Raw genomic sequence first — 16,511 nt, forward strand, 5'->3', positions numbered from 1 at the left:
TTTCCACAAAAGAAGCATTCCTTCCTAGATTGCCAAGAGGCTGCTAAAGTGGGGTCATCCTCCTCTTCTTCATCAGAATTATCAGGATTAGATTCCTCCATGATAGGGTTCGCCTGAGACCACTTGGATTGTCTGGTTGCAGTTACAGCAGCAGATCGAGATCTGGGCAGCTGATAGAGGTCTGCATTTCTCTTTGCCAAATCTAGAGAACAAGCTAGGTCAAAAGCTTTTTGTAGCTCAAGTGTTTTACTTTCTAGTAGACGCTGGCGTATAAATGGAGAGGCAATCCCGCAGATGAAAGCATCGCGAATCATTTCTTCGCGGTACAGCTCAGCTGAGGCTGCCTGAAAGTTACAATCTATGCTGAGCCTGCGAAGTCCTTGAAGGAATTCGTTAATCAATTCCCCTGGCCCTTGTCGGGCTGTGGCCAGTAGATGTCTAGCATAGACCTCATTTGGAGTCTTGGCATACAGTTTTTTAAGCGCCCGAATCACCTCATCGTAATTATCCCATTCATCAACATATTTAAACACTGTTGGAGTCACATAGTTGATAAGTATCCTCAGTTTAGTAGGAGCATCCGTGTTACATTCATCAAGGAAATTCTCAAAAGTACGGCACCAATGCTTCCATACCCTGCCAGCTGCTGGTGTGTTTGTGTCCAAGTCCAGACGAGAAGGTTTAAGGATCTTTTCCATGATGGGTGGTTCCCTGGATCCTTAACTCCGAGTTTGTCCGAAGGTCTAGTATTTGTGAGTGTAAATACTAAGTTGCTTAAATTGATGTAAGAAAAAGGAGTCTCACACATTAAGTAACTTTAAAGTAAGCTTTAAGCAACTTATAATCACACTATATACAAGAGAGGTCTTCACCATGCCTCTGGTAGAAGCCCCTTACAATACTGAGGAGTTCACTATTTATACCAGTCCAACAGGAAGTGACATATGACAGGAAGTGATGTATGTACAAAGTTCACAGTTCATAGTTCACAGTTCACAGGAAGTGATGCACATAACTTCCCGGAAGTTATTATTATTATCACAACAAGCACCTTATCACATCCTCAGGATGTCCTAAAGCATGTCATAATCAGTGGATTATTTTTCAAGTGCAGTCATCATTTGAACTACCGGAAATTGCAGAGGGGACCTACTGTTTAATGTTTCATCTGAATGACAGCACATCCAATAATCCAGCTCTTCCTCAGCACTCCACTGAACTAACAACTTAGATCATGCACTCATGTCCTGGAGTGATGGTTGAACTCAAAACTGATAGTGTGTGGTCTGTGGCAGATGTCTGGTACTCCCATCACTGACCACGCACTATCAATATAAAGGAGGCAAAATCCATGCCCGGAAGTTGACATTTCTGGGTCCCAAGTGTGGCATTGAGGGACATGGAAAGCACAGGGTTTAATTCACAGAAATATCTGTGGGATCTGCTCACCTCCATGACTGCAATTTCTGTCCTGCATCCCAGCGTGCAAAGCTCTGCCTTCGAGAGTGTTCATTTGTGAGACACAATCTTTGGCTTACAGTTGGAGGTTAAAAATGCAGGTAGTCAGTTTTGGCAGTTAGAAGTAGTCTGAAAGTAAGGTAATGTCAAAAACAAGTAAATCAGCTCATGAAATGCATGGTTTATTATTTCTTCCCCCTTTTTTTGAGGAGAGAAGTGACATTAACCTATGTATGTGGAACTTGCTTTCACTGTTGCATTGCATGTTCACCTGCTGCCTGTGAAATAAATTGTATATTAATTTATATTTGGCTTCGTCTTACCAGGTGTGTTCTCAGTCCATCTTCAATAAAGTAGGTGGTGTATGTGAGGGCATGCGAGAAAGATCCGAATGTTGAGTTCAGATCATAAGGGGGTCCAATTGTTGCACCCCTGAGTGGCTAACGTTACTGTATTGCCATATGTTGGGCAGTATGGGCACATTCCTAAATGTAAGATGCAAACACTGCTTACAGTGAATTTTGTAATAATATAGACAAAGGCTGCGGTCCTCTGCCTATATTCCTACATTACAACAGTGACTACACTTCAAAAAAGTTCTTCTTCTTAGGCAGAAGAACAGAAGTACTCAACTGACTGTGAAGCATTTTGGGATGTTCGGTGGTTGTGAAAGGCACTATATAAATGCAAGTCTTTCTTTCTTTCTATATGCCAATGATGAATTCTTGGACACGGAGTAAAACACTTGCTGTTTATTAAAGATTAAATGTTATACATATTCCCGACCAACACAGAGATCACAAATGATGTTTTGCCACAGAAGGTACAACATTACAGCTCAACCCTCCAGATGTCTTCCTTCATCTCCTAACCTCATATTACAATGGTCTTGCTTTTAAGCTCAGCTAAACGCCATTAGATCACCTCCTCCATGACTTTCACTCTTGGTTTTACATTAGGTATTATTAGCTCAACATAGCAAAACTCAAAAAGGCTCCACAGCATGAGTGCATTACCTAACAGCCTACTATATCTATTTACTTGTACAGAAAGAAATACACAGAGATGTATCCATAAGAAGATTAGAACTATCCAAGGCTATGTTATATGACAGCTACAGCCTTACCGATATTGCCTGTCAGCTACATTTGCAGTTCTTTTAAACTCTAAGATTTAACTACAGGCCTTAACATAAAATGGAACTTAAAACAAGTGATTCTTTCATGTAAAATGGATTGCTTAATTATTATGCAATGTTAACCTCTAACATGAGTAAGCAGCATTGCTGTACCTGAGATAATATAAGGCAGAGTATAATGCAAGTTTTATTTTCTCATTACAACATAATAGTACATTAATATACAGAATATTTTTTTAAAAAGGGGGCGAGAGCAAGAGTTGTGGGACCACAAGCTTTTTTTATCCTGCATTTCAGTAACAGCAACTTTTTACAGGAATATTGGAGAAATTAATAAAATGCAGCAAAGTAATGTATTTCAGAGTTTTATATAGTTTATATATATATTTATATAGTTATAAATACAAACTGTATTTATCACATCAGACCAAAATTAATATTTGGGTTGAGTTTAATCATAGAATCATAGAATGATACAGCACAGAAGGAGGCCATTTGGCCCATCTTGCCTGTGCTGGGTCGTTGAAAGAGCTATACAATTAATCCTACTCCACTGCTCTTTCTCCATAGCCCTGTAATTTTTTCCCCTTCATTATTTGTCCAATTCCCTTGTGAATGTTACTATTGAATCTGCTTCCACCACCCTTTCAGGCAATGAATTCCAGATCACAACAACTTGTTGTGTAAAACTTTTTTCCTCGTGTCGCCTCTGGTTCTTTTGCCAATCACCTTAAATTGGTGTCCTCTGGTTACCGACCCTTCTGCCACTGGAAACAGTTTCTCCTGATTTACTCTATCAAAACCCTTCATGATTTTGAACACCTCTATCAAATCTCCCCTTAACCCTCTCTGCTCTAAGAAGAAACCCAATTTCTCCAGTCTCTCCACATAACTGAAGTCCCTCATCCCTGGTACCATTCATGTGAATCTTCTCTGCACCTTCTCGAAGGCCTGGACATCCATCCTACAGTGTGGTGCCCAGAATTGAACACAATGCTCCAGCTGAGGCCTAACCAATGTTTTATAAAGATTTAGCATAATTTCCTTGTTTTTGTACTCTATAGCCGGAATTTTCTGTACCTGGGCGGGTCGGGTGCGGGCGGTGCGACCCTGTTCTTGATTCCATGCTGCTCCTCAGATTGACTTTACGTTAATGGGGCCTATTAAGGTCATCCTGTGCGTTACCCGGCCCTACTACATGGTGCAGGTCTGATGAAGTCAGCAATGACACGTTTTCAGCCGGGATATTTAAAGGAGCCATGGCCATATTGCATTTGAAGGTTCATCTAGGAGTATTCAGGCAGCACACTGCACAATTGGACTGCTGGAAAGAGTGCCAAATATGACTGCACTGAGAGAGAGAGAGAGAGGGCTGCACCCAGGTTCTCCGATGACTTCCTCCATATGCTTGTGGAGGGAGTCAGAGCACGCAGGGAGGTCCTCTTCCCTTCTAATGGGGGGAAGAGACCTCCCCAGGAGACCAAAAGAACCTGGCTCCAAATAGCAGAGGAGGTAAACAGCAGGGATGTGGTCAGGAGGACCTGGGTTCAGTGCCGGAAACGTTTCATTGATCTCATTAGATCAGGAAAGGTGAGTACAAAGCCACACTCAACTTCATCCTGCTGTGCCTCTCATCACATCCCCATCACTCTGCCTTCCCTGTGCTGCTGCTACACATCCTTACTCACACCAACATACCTTGCACCTCCACCCATCCCTCTCTATCTACATTAGCACATCCCCATATGACTAGCCACCCCTCACACTCAGCCTCATCCTAATGCAATCATACCAACTAACAACACACAAGGAGGCCACTTGGCATTTCCACCCCACTCCATCATAGTCACCCTCTAAAGATCTAACCCATCCATTCCTCACACTCATTCCATCACTCTCACTCAACCTTCTCTTCTTTCCCTCCTTGCAGAAGAGAGCCCACAATAAGGGGGAGAGGGAGAGAACTGGAGGTGGTCCTCCATCATTGGCCACCCTAACATCAGTAGAGGAGGCTGCCTTGGAAATTTCTGGAGTGGCCGAGCAGCTGGAGGTGGGAGATGGAGCGAGGGGGACATCTCAGCAACCCGGTGACAGAATTACGTATCATACAGCTACATGGCATACATTAGTCACTCATATGGGGACTGATGTCAGCAGCCACTGAATGGCCGTCATGTGCATAATGGTATCTGTACCCATTCTTCATATGACGTATCTAACTCATCTCTTTACTCTTCCATAGGTCCATCAAGAGCCTCCCCACCCCCCTCCACTGTCCAGGAGGAAGAGGAAGACGACTCCTCAGAGGAGTCTCCAGCCTCTGAGGGTGCACCATCACCAGACATAAGCGCACCCAGCACCAGTGCAGATATGCACACTTCGGTGGGTGCCACATGAGATAGAATAGTGTTGTCACCTGGTGTCTCACAAGTCACACGTCAGCAAGAGCAGATGGTGGAGACAGGGACAGCAGTGGAGGAGTACATCTCCAACATGAGCACCACCGTGTCACAGGCAATGGCGACTGTAGGCTCTTCCATGGATAGGTTGGCCACCTGCATGGAGCAGCTAATGCACCACTCAGAGACGCACATGGTCTCTATGGAGAATAGATGGCAGAGGCTCATAGACCTCCTCTCTAGGAGGGATGTCAACGTAGACGTGGGTCCTCATGGCCCCACTGCTGTGCAGCAAGGGGCTCTCCAGCTCCTTGCTAGCAGGGAAGTGCAGGTGGCCCACGGGAGGGATGATGGTGAGAGGTGATATGGAAGTGTGGGCTCCTCTCAAAGTGCTCACTCTTCTCACCCATTGTCATCCCCTCAGTTAGAGCCCCAGATGGCTCCTCGGACAGCGATGGCCGAGTCTGCCCCTGAACAGTCGCAGGAGGGACAGACTTTGGCGGGACCATCACAGGCTCCAAAACCCAGAGGGCATCCGCCAAACATGTCTAAGCAGTCGCAGTAGGGAAGTGAGTAGGCTGCCTCTACTTCTGCTGAAGCCACAGGGGTAGCACCTCATAGAAGCACGCGGAAGAGAAAGATGACACGCAAGTAGATGCACAAGGGTAGCCACTTGGGTGTTCTGTTAAATGATTCTGTAAAGTTTCCGTAACTGTAATGTCACACATAAAAATCTTTATTTTCACCACTTTCCGGTCATGGACAAATTTATGTGTATCTTTGGAAGTGGCTTAGTAAGTTGGAGTGAATGGTGAGACATATGTTACCTCCAGCAATGGGGGTCAGTGTGAAAGGAATGGCTTGGTCATTGTAAGGATGTTTTATGGTGTTGCTGTGGGCTGGTCAACCTGGCACAGCATGTGGCAGCCATATGGGTGTACAGCGTAAAGTTAAGTAAATCTGGCCATGATGAGCCCATCCCTGGCCTCCCGGGCAACAATGTGCTCGGCTGCTGGTGGGATCTGGACTGCAACTTCCTCTTACTCCTCTGAAGAGTTTGTGCGCTCAGTGCCTTGCTCCTCATGCAGCGTCAATCCACGCTGCTGCGCTATGTTGTGCAGGACGCAGCAGGCGACGACGATTCTGGAGAACCTGGCTGGTGCGTACTGAAGGGCTCCTCCAGATCTGTCAAGGCTTCTGAAGCACATTTTCAGCATGCCTATTGTCTGCTCTATGACACATTTGGTGGAAATGTGGCTTTCATTATATCTCTCCTCAGCCTTAGTACTTGGCCTCCTCAAGGGTGTCATGAGCCACATCTTCAGCGATAGCCCTTGTCTCCAAGCAGCCAGCCGGAAAGTCTGTTTGGAGGAGTGAAGAGCTGAAGGAAGGTGGACTGGCGCAGGATGAAAGCGTCATGGCAGCTGCCAGGGAATCTGGCGCACACATGCATGATGATCTTCTTATGGTTGCAGACGAGCTGCACATTGAGGGAGTGGAAACCCTTGTGGTTGACAAAGACTCCTGGGTGATGATGAGGTGCCCTGATGGCAACATGTTTGCAGTCGACGATGCCCTGCACCCATGGGAAGCCAGTCAGAGTAGTAACACTGGCTTCATCAATGGCAAAGTTAATATAATTGGCTGACTTGTCAAATAGGGCATCGGTGACCTGTGTGATGCATATGTGTGCGGCCGACTGTGAGATGCCGCTAATGTCTGCTACAGATCCCTGGAAAGAGCCTGAGGTGAAGAAGTTGTGGGTGCTGGTAGCTTTGACAGCCACTGGTGAGGCGTGTCCACCCATTCCTCTGGGTTGCAAGTCTTGCTCGAGCAATGTGCAAGTGTCGGCGATGACCTGGCTCGATAGCCTGAGCCTCCTTTGGCACTGCTGCTCAGTCATGTTGAGGAAGCTCATCCTCTGCCTGTATACACTGTGTTGGGGGTATAGCCTCCAGCACAGTGCAGCCCTGTGCTGATGCCCTGTCCTGTGCAGCATCAGGTGGTTGAGGAGAAGGTTGATGATGTTGTTGTGGGTGGTGCTGGTGTGCCTGTTGCTGCTGGTGTTGGGGCGCATTGTGGTCTGATTCTGAGGACCAAGGTGAGACAGTATAAACAGCACCCATGCTGATGGAATAGATGGCAGGTCAAGTAGAGATGACAGAAGCAATCTGTCAATGAGATGATAGGTTCTAACAATGAGGTGACACTGCATGGCGACTTTGCTGGAAGCACTTGCAGCCTGCAGAAAGCTAAATCTGTGCTGGCAATGCAGTCAGCAACAGCTTCAGCCTGAGGAAAGTGATCAGCTAAGAGGTGGGAGTTTTTATTCTATTTTTCATGCTGTGCACTAATCAGCTGGATCAATGGCCACTCAACTTCCGCCTCAGGTTGACAGACGTGGTTCCCGAGCTGCGTGATTCCTGTGGTCATCCAGTGAACTTTGAAAGGTGGGGTTAAAAAGACTCTTAAGGGTCTGACAAGTAACTAATAATGATTTAGATTAGCTCTGCCATTTGGGTCGCTGCTGCACCGGCAAACGCACCCGAGGGAAAGGTGCATGGGGGTGGGGTGACAGCGGGTTCCCGACCTGCTGCAAGATTTTCACATTTCTCACCCAACCTGCCTCCAATGGCACCCGCACGGACCCCAGAAAATTCCGGCCTATGCCTCTATTAATAAAGCCAAGGATCCCATATGCTTTTTAAATAACCTTCTTAATTTTTCCTGCCACCTTCAAAGATTTGTGTACATACACCCCCGGTCCCTCTGTTGCTGCACCCCCTTTAACACTGTACAATTTACATAAAGTATTTTCAATTCCTAGTTTGGAGCTTCACGTACCAAGAGCACATATCGGGAATTTGGGGCAGTGGTTCAGCAGACCCTGCAGCACCATGGATGGAAAATCATCCCAGCCCAGTACACTGCCATCCCCACCCAGTACACCGCCATCACCCACCAGCAGCTCAATTCTTGATATGTGTTTCCGCTGCATGAAACTCCATTTTGGCAATATTGGTTCCTGAAATCTATCCTATCTCAAGTTCAGCGTCAGGTAAAATGCTCTGAAAGTTATGCATCGTTTGGGAAGTAGGACATGTTTTAACTTTTCAGGAATTTTTCTTCACTGTGAACAAAGGGAGAATTACAACAATATTATACTACAGTACTTGCAATTGAAAAGTTGCTTTCTTTTTCTACTCACCAAAGACAGAAAATAACATACTCCATGCCCGATAGAATTTCCCAGGTTTGATACAGCTAAAATCAGCAAGCATCATTCCGGTTCTGTCAGTATAAGAATCAAACTGTATACAATTTCTGACTGACCGATATATAATTTCCTCAGTTCCAAAATAGAAGTTTAATGTGTGTTTCTTCACTGATGCCATTTATAGCGGAATCGGACCTCAGTATCTGGTATTAAGATGCCAAGGCCTGCGCGATCATTACCAAATCCTACTGATTTCTCCCCTTGGACTATTTCCATGTCAAATGAACCCAGCATTATTGAGAGAAATATTTTTATCTCACTGACTGCAAAGTGTCTCCCAGGACACATACTGGGTCCAGAACCGAAAGGCATCAAATAATACCGAAGCTTCTTTCCTCCCTTGTAAAAGGCAGTCTTCTCCATTCCATTTTCTACAAAACGGTTATACTTGTACACCTGGAAATATATGTAAAATAAAAATTAAAAGAAAGAAAGTTCTTTATGTATAACGATAAGGAAGATAGGGGGTGAAATTTGCCTTGTGCAGTAGCGCAAAATGGGCGATAGCAAGTCGGTGGCCCATGTTACACTCTGCCCGATTTTCTTTTCCATTCACTTTAGTGCCACTGAATTTTATCCAGTGCCCACTAATAGAAAATGCATGTGCATGACTGTCAGGTGAGTCGAGCATTGGCCTTAGCTTTGGCGCTCTCCATAATCGAACAGTCTGCCAATACTTACTGGCTAGGATTGCACATGCAGAATGGCCAATTGAGTGAGGTGCCAGAAATTTGGCAACATCCGTGGTCAAAAAAGTGTCTTGGAAAGAGAAAGGGAGAACATTGTTGAATAGTTAATAAAAACCAGAACAAAATTAAATAAAATATTTTAATTCAAAACTATACTTATATAATTGTTTTGATTACACTTCAAATAGTTTAAAAGTAAAATGCCAATTGTCGGTTTTGTGGAACACAATCACTTTTGAGGACCATAAGAGAAATAAAGCTGTTAAATTTATAACTTGTGGAAAGGTTTGTCAGTTTCATACATATTCATTAACTTACGTATTATTGTTGCAAAAGATATAGGTTGCTGTGAAATGCATCCTGAACTGAGTAAATGTCAGAAATTACTATGTTGTTTCAATTGGGTTTGGAAAAGACACTAAAGAAAGCTGGAGATTTAGATTAACTGTGAAAATTCAAATTTGCTTACCACAAAGTGGAACACAATCTGTTCGCCAACTCTCTTTTTTACTTTCTCACTTCTCTATTGATTGCCAAGGATTCTATTAAGCCACTGTGAAAACACTTGGCACTCTACAATTTAATGCAGTGTTCCTAAGTATTTGAGTAATTTTAGATTTTGAATATTTTAGTTTGTTTAGATTATTTTTGTCCAATATACTGTAATCTCAGGTGTGTGTGTGCCTGGGCAATCATTTAATCAGTTTACTTGAAGGCTGTTCTTTAATGTAATGGTTATTCATGACTAAGTTATAACTTATGCTGTACTGAAACTAAATAAATGAAAAGCAAAGCAAAAGGACAGCATTCAATGTCCTGTCTTAGCGATTGATACTAGAGTTACATTATTATTATCTTTACATTTTCAAAGGTTTGAGCACTGCCCTTTCAAAAGAACTCTTATAAATATTCCACTGGCCAGAGGTTTAATCATTTTTGTAAATAATCCAAAATGTAATTTTATTAAACATCATTCCTGGAGGACATAATAGTGATATACAATGTATCAAATAATGACAGTAATCAAAGCGTTAATGGCCTTTCTGTGACCCCCGAGTACAATCGGAACACAAGCTTTGCCAGATTCTGAAAATAAATATAACATGTACTGTTTAAGTGAGAGGGCAGAGGTAACGTTTTAAATCTGGACTTGTATTACACATGTGCTTTGAACATTAATTTTCCTGTCATTCCCAATGCCTAAGACCAGTGGTCGAACTAGCAAAAGTAGCTGGGCTAGTATTAGTATATATGAGTTATTCATAGTAATCGTACTATGTAGATTCCTGTAAATTGCAGAAAAATATAAGGGTACACAGCAGCACCCGATGGTATTATCCTTCAGATCAAACGTCAGAATTTGTGAATAGAACCTTTCCCTGCCACTTAACCACAAGAGGTCTATCTGAATAAGTAATCAACTCATTGGGTACATGACAGAAGTTATTTTTTAGCAAACAAAGTATCACAGATATCTGGGAAGGAAACAAATCCTCATATAATGTATGTGGCCAGAAAGCAGGTAATACATAGTTCCTTTCTCACAGACATGGGACATGGATTTATTCCATGAAGCACTCTCAGTATCAGACATGACAACTCTTTTGTCATAACTACCTGTAAGTATTCTGAGGCAGCAACCAAAAAATAAAACCAAACACTCACTCACTCACGCTCCACAATTCACTTACCAAAAAACTTTACAAGCCAAAACAAACTTGTACATACACCTCCTAAATAAAGTAGATTGAAACAAATCTCGGTAAGGCCATGCCTAATAACTCATATGTATACACTGTAACCACTGACAGCTAAATAGCAACTAATGACTTCATAAGAACCGTGGTGTTAAATCCCCCAGGTATTCTGGTTTGCTACTACATACTGCATTGTACATCAAAAAGGACTAAAAATGCAAGTTTCTTTTTAAGTTTTAGTACAAAAGTTGTACACATACGTCATGCAAATGAAATATCACATAAGACTTTGTTGCATACTGTGTTTATTCCTCGTGAAGCAAGCCTATATAACTCATGACTTTGTTACTGCTAAGTTCTATATCTCATAGGAACAGGAGTAGGCCATTCAACCCCTCAAACCAGTTCTGCCATTCAATCAGATTACGGCTTATCTGTACCTCGTTTCCATTTAACCACCTTTGCTCCGTATCCCTTGATACCCTTACATAACAAAAACGTCTATCGATTTCTGTCTTGAAAATTTCAATTGACACAGCATCTACAGCCTTTCGAAGGGGGGGAGTTCCAGATTTCCACTACCCACTATGTAAATAAGTGCTTCCTGATTTCACTCCTAAATGGCCTTGCTCCTTCATTTGTGGAATAAACAAGGTGTTTGACATGCTCCTGTATAATCCTCAGTATAATTCAGTCTTGGGAGCTTGATGGGTTTATAAACAGAAAGCACTCTAATGACCATCATAATCATTAAAATAAATGAATGACAGACTTGTAACTCTTCCAGATATCTGTTATTTTTATTTCCCTTCCCCATATAAAAATCAAGCAACTAGGCATATATTTGAAACCTGTAAAATTATACTTGTAAGTTTGAATTAGTTTTCATTCCATACATAACTATTGTTAGAGACTAATAAATACCTGGGAGTAAATTACAAGGGCTCAGATGACATTAAATATGACTCAATAGTTTACAACCAACATCTGAACTCTGAGACCACTTTACAGCCTTGAACTCGGGTTTTGTTTGCTTGTTTTTAATAATGATTTTAGTTATTTTTGGGAGAGATGGGCATGGATTATTATTTGCTTTTCTAAATGCTCACAAGAGCTCCCAGCACATACAGCATCTGTTAATGTAATCCAGGGCGTTGATTCATGAGAACATTTATGAAAGCGTATTAATGCTATGCGGCATGAACTAAACAATATTAACTAGTTGTATTCAGTGGTCGTTGACTAGGATTTCGTATACTAAGTATATATTATACTAAATTAAATGCTGGCTGGATTAAATTTTTTATCCTGAAGCAAAACTGTCAATTAATACTAATGACTGAATTTAATGTATTCATATACACATGTACATAGGAAGGTCACAGTGAGAAAAAAAGACAGCAGTGTAAGCTGCTGCTGAAACAGTCAACCCCCTTTCCAACTTCAGCTCATAATTTAGTGTTAATGCTAGTTCCAGCAACAATTCACCAAATGCAATGTAGAACCTGATTGCATTTAATTTGCATGCAGGTGGTGAATCTCTGAAGCCACATTAAGGCTGAGCCAGGGTGGATTAATTTCCAGTCTTTGATATTCATTAACTCTGGCTGCAGAAAAAAAACACAAGGAGATGACACAATTACCCTCAGAGCTTCACTGCAGAGCAACAGCTTCACAATCTCAAGTTCACACCACCATATCAATTGATCAAGAAAGGGAAGAATCCTTATGAAGTGATGTGAAGCAACATACGGCTATTACAGGAATTTTTGGAATCAATGATGCTCTGGCACAATTATCTAAATGGTGCAGCTTATTTGTTACTGACGGAGTTCTTTATTCTTTCTTTCACTTGGTCATCAAGTGATCCATTACCTGACAAAGCCGAGAGTTTCCTTGACTTCAAGCCAATCAATTCACAGTTTAATGTTAATCCTTTTCAAAGCAGCACTACTCAATCTCATTCCCATATTCTCTATTGAGACACTAAATTCAATGACCTGCAGGTCTTCGACCACACGCTATACAAAGGACGGGAGATTTTTTCCGCAAGAAAGAGCAATAGCAACACTAGAACAAAAGGCCTGGTTGTTGCTGTATGGCTGCAGGATTGAATGAGCAGCACATGCACCACACCACATACCTCAGGATCTTCATAAACCTCTGGGTCCATGTGTAGAATTTGAGGATAAAGGGCTACCACATCCCCTTTTCTCAATTTGATTCTTTGTTCATCCTTAAATTTTAGAGTGAAATCCTCCTGGGCAATTCGGATGTTCATAGAGGAACTGCATAAGCGAAAGCCTTCATTTATTGCACTTCCTAAAGGCATGTGATAATAAGAATGGACAAAGGGAAAGAATGCAGAGAGAGAAAGAAAAAAGTGTTACCATCATGAATTTTAGAAAGGTCCTGTCCCAGACTGTCACATCCTTTATGTCCACAACTTAAAATTTATTTTGGAAAAATCCCTAAAATTATTAGCATGGTGAATGATACATTAGGCTGTATTGAGTACATGATTAAGAGCTGGAATTTTCTGATTTCAACACAAGAGAGATGCGGTTTCCTTTCAGTAAAAATGGCAATCACAGGTTTACAGATTCTGTTAGAAAACCTTTTCAATCTGATGGCACCACCCTATCCTAGAAGGCTCCAGAAACCCAATGTCCTTGCTATCCCAGTGGCCTTCACCTTTTGTTCCCTGCTCGACAGATTTTATGGCTAATTTCCGGCAATTTATCCTGGCAGTTTGAGGAAGAATTCCTATGGGAATAATGTGCATAATTTGCATAAATCATTCTGATAGAATGCATATCAGCATGTAGCTCCTGTCCAGGGTTGCAACACTCACATTGTAATCAAAACTGACTTCTTTCCAACAGCATATCTAGATACTGCATTTAGCAACTTCTGTCTGATCGTCACGTGAAAGCAGAAAAATTGAGTATCCGCTCATCAGATGATACAAATTTACAAAACTCATCACCTGTGTTAAAGGGTGCAGCTTAAAGTAAGTTTCACTCACGACTTGAGCACCGTCGTGTTGTTAAAAAAGGAAGCTAAAAAAAACGGCAAGTGCTAATCTGAAGTAAACAGCAACTGTTCTTTCAGTAAACATTAAATCTGCTGCAGCGTGCACAGAAAATAAAGTGGCATGGGATGCATTCTCGCAGGAGGTTTTTCCTTAAGCGTGCATTTGTCTAAAGGAATGAAGCTTCGGTCAGCTCTGTGTGGTCAGCGCGGTGATTCAATGTGACGTACAGTGAGTCTGTGCATATTCTTTTGGACTGCCTTCGTTACTATAATCAGGCAGAGTCAAATCGGTTTGTTGGTGACGAAGCCAGAACAGAACTGCGGATCCAGAATGCAGCCTGGATTGCGGATTGCCACAAGGCACCTGACACGATAGATTCTAACTGGCAGTGTTCTGGCAGCGAAACTTTGTAGCGTACGAAAAAATGTCTACCCCCTACCCTCATGCTGTGCGCAGCCACAAGAAAGACACTGTGTATAAAGCATTTTAGTATGTGCTTGGGAAATGATAGATGACATGTGAAACATTACTGTTTGCCTAAGAAATCAGATGAAACAAATAAAAATCTCATGACTGCAGCACACAACTGTGAAATGGTAGTGTAGTAGTTATCGTACAAGCAACATGGTCACATTCCATTGGTTGACATTCTCTCTGGCAGCATGGCAGTCAGTGCCTGATGTAGTATCACAAATGACAATTGGGCAAGCATATCTTATGCAGAAGTTAATCACGATAATGGAGCACAAAGTGTGTCTTTGTGGTCAGATCGTAAATGACAAATCTGTTTTACCTTACAGTACCAGCTACATGTGGGAGGTTAGGCTGCTTTGGCTTTGAGCAATCATGATGATAATTATTAAATGACAAAAGTAATGAGTCAGATTATGATCAGCAAGGGAGAAACACAGGCCTATGGGGTTTGAGCTGACAAATTAAAAGACACACATTTCCACAAAACACAGAAAGCCTGCAACAGATACCCAAAAATAAAAATAAAATGCAGAAAATCTCATCAATCTAAGCAACCTGCTTACAATTTCTTGCACGCATTTAACATATATCAGAAGCAGCCATCCAATGCTACAGACAGATCAGCTGGTAGCTTGGGAGGTCTTCTATTCAGTACCAAGAGGTACAGTAAATTATCCAGTGCAGTAGAGCAACATCTGCTTCTGTGCTAGTACCGAACAAACAAGGCAATTTGAAGCTGACCACGGGATAACCAGGCAGCGAGTGAATACGGCCCTTAGCTTTCCCAAACACATTGGAGACTAAACTGCAGGGTGCATGTTCAGGTTAGAGGAAATATTCACAACCCTTCTGAAAACACACTACATTGCCAGGATCAGTAAAAGGTTTCCTATTTTTTCTTGAATGGATATGTGTATTATGTTAAGGTTGCAGGTCTAGTCTTGTATATTAATATTTTCATTTAACTTAGTTTTAAAGTGAAAGTTTAAATCATATCTACAATCTATGTACAATCTTGATAGAAGTCAATTTACAGCAATGCCCTAATGCATTCAAATCGCAACCAAGTTTGTTCCTTACATAGTAAGTAATGGTACAATTTCTCTGCTTATGCAAGACTGGTTATATACTACTGTTCTGTTTGTCGTGGTCTATTGTACATAGCAGGATTCAACTGTTTTTAAAAAGCTATGAGACAATAATCAATGCGCAAATACTTTCTTCTAATCTTCATGAAATTAATGCCCTTTTTGAAAAACTGAGAAATGAAGCAAGTTACAGCAGTGAAACTAACTAATTTGTGTCTGTATTGCCACCATTGATAGGCAGACAAACTAGGCTAAAATGAAGCTGTCAGCTTGAAATACAACATGGTGATTAGATACCCAATCGCCAATCAGATCCTGCAACAAAGGGTTGCAAAAAGCCTAAAGGTCATTGTCAACCACTTTTATATTCAACACCTGACTCAAGACGTAGAAAGAGCAGGAAGAATGGCCCGTGCAATGGGATTCATTAAAACTGAACAATAAATGATTAATGACTAACTGGAAATACTACAGTAGTCGATCCCCATTGTTGTTGTTTTCAATTTGTCAGCCAATAAACTGACAATAAAAGAAAAGTGACAATAAGCAGGATTTGATCCAGGGTAATGAAGATTTCCTTAAAGAAAAATTAAAAAATGAATTGTTGTGCAATAAAACCACAATCAAAATAATTCCATCACTCTGTTGTATAAATTACATTGAGATTTTCAGTAAGTTGCTTATTCAGAAAAAAATTCACACCTACTCTTTGACTAGTGTGAGGAGAAACTGATATTACAGTATGCTTGTTTTGAGAATACTGGATAGCACAAAAGAACATTGATACATTATTGGATCAATAACTAATTCTGATCTATTAAACTAACTGCAACCTTACAAAGTGTGAGTAAAAGAGGTGAGTGCACCCATTACAGATTGATTTGAAAGGCAGGTCTGGTTTTACATTGAGAAGTCTATCCCAGGGCATTTTGTAGCTAATGTCTGTTCATGGAAATTAGCGTGCTGGGATTGGTGCCTTTTCCACAAGGTCTACCATTTCCACATCAATTTTCAAGGACCACTCACAAAGCTGCCTTTAAGGTTTAAGTGATGCATTATAAAATGGATATTTTATATGGGCTCTTGATTAATAAGGAAGTCACAATGTACATAAATCAGCAGTTGTGGTGCTATAGATCAGGAAAGGCTATAAACAGGGGCAAGATCTCCTCATATAATTAGTATTTTCCACTTACATGACTACCATACTGCCTCAGTGAAGTATAACTGACAAAAAAACATTCACCACTAGGT

At 41.6% G+C, this 16,511-nt stretch overlaps 1 protein-coding gene across 1 annotated transcript in view; it reads right to left on the reverse strand.

Annotated features, from left to right (window-relative positions):
* Nucleotides 1-2,195: 2,195 nt before the first annotated feature.
* The window catches only part of cyp7b1 (cytochrome P450, family 7, subfamily B, polypeptide 1), a 264,201-nt gene continuing 249,885 nt past the window's right edge, over nucleotides 2,196-16,511 (reverse strand). The window contains exons 5-6 of the mRNA XM_085993045.1: nucleotides 12,802-12,980; nucleotides 2,196-8,668 (exon numbers count right to left, since the gene is read on the reverse strand). Of these exons, the coding sequence (XP_085849171.1) occupies nucleotides 8,378-8,668; nucleotides 12,802-12,980 (470 nt within the window). The 3' untranslated portion in view covers nucleotides 2,196-8,377. The remainder of the gene's footprint in view (nucleotides 8,669-12,801; nucleotides 12,981-16,511) is intronic.

The sequence above is a fragment of the Somniosus microcephalus genome, chromosome 7, assembly GCF_052327205.1.
Source record: "Somniosus microcephalus isolate GS21.2 chromosome 7, FLI_Smic_1.0, whole genome shotgun sequence".
Taxonomy (NCBI): Eukaryota; Metazoa; Chordata; class Chondrichthyes; order Squaliformes; family Somniosidae; genus Somniosus; species Somniosus microcephalus.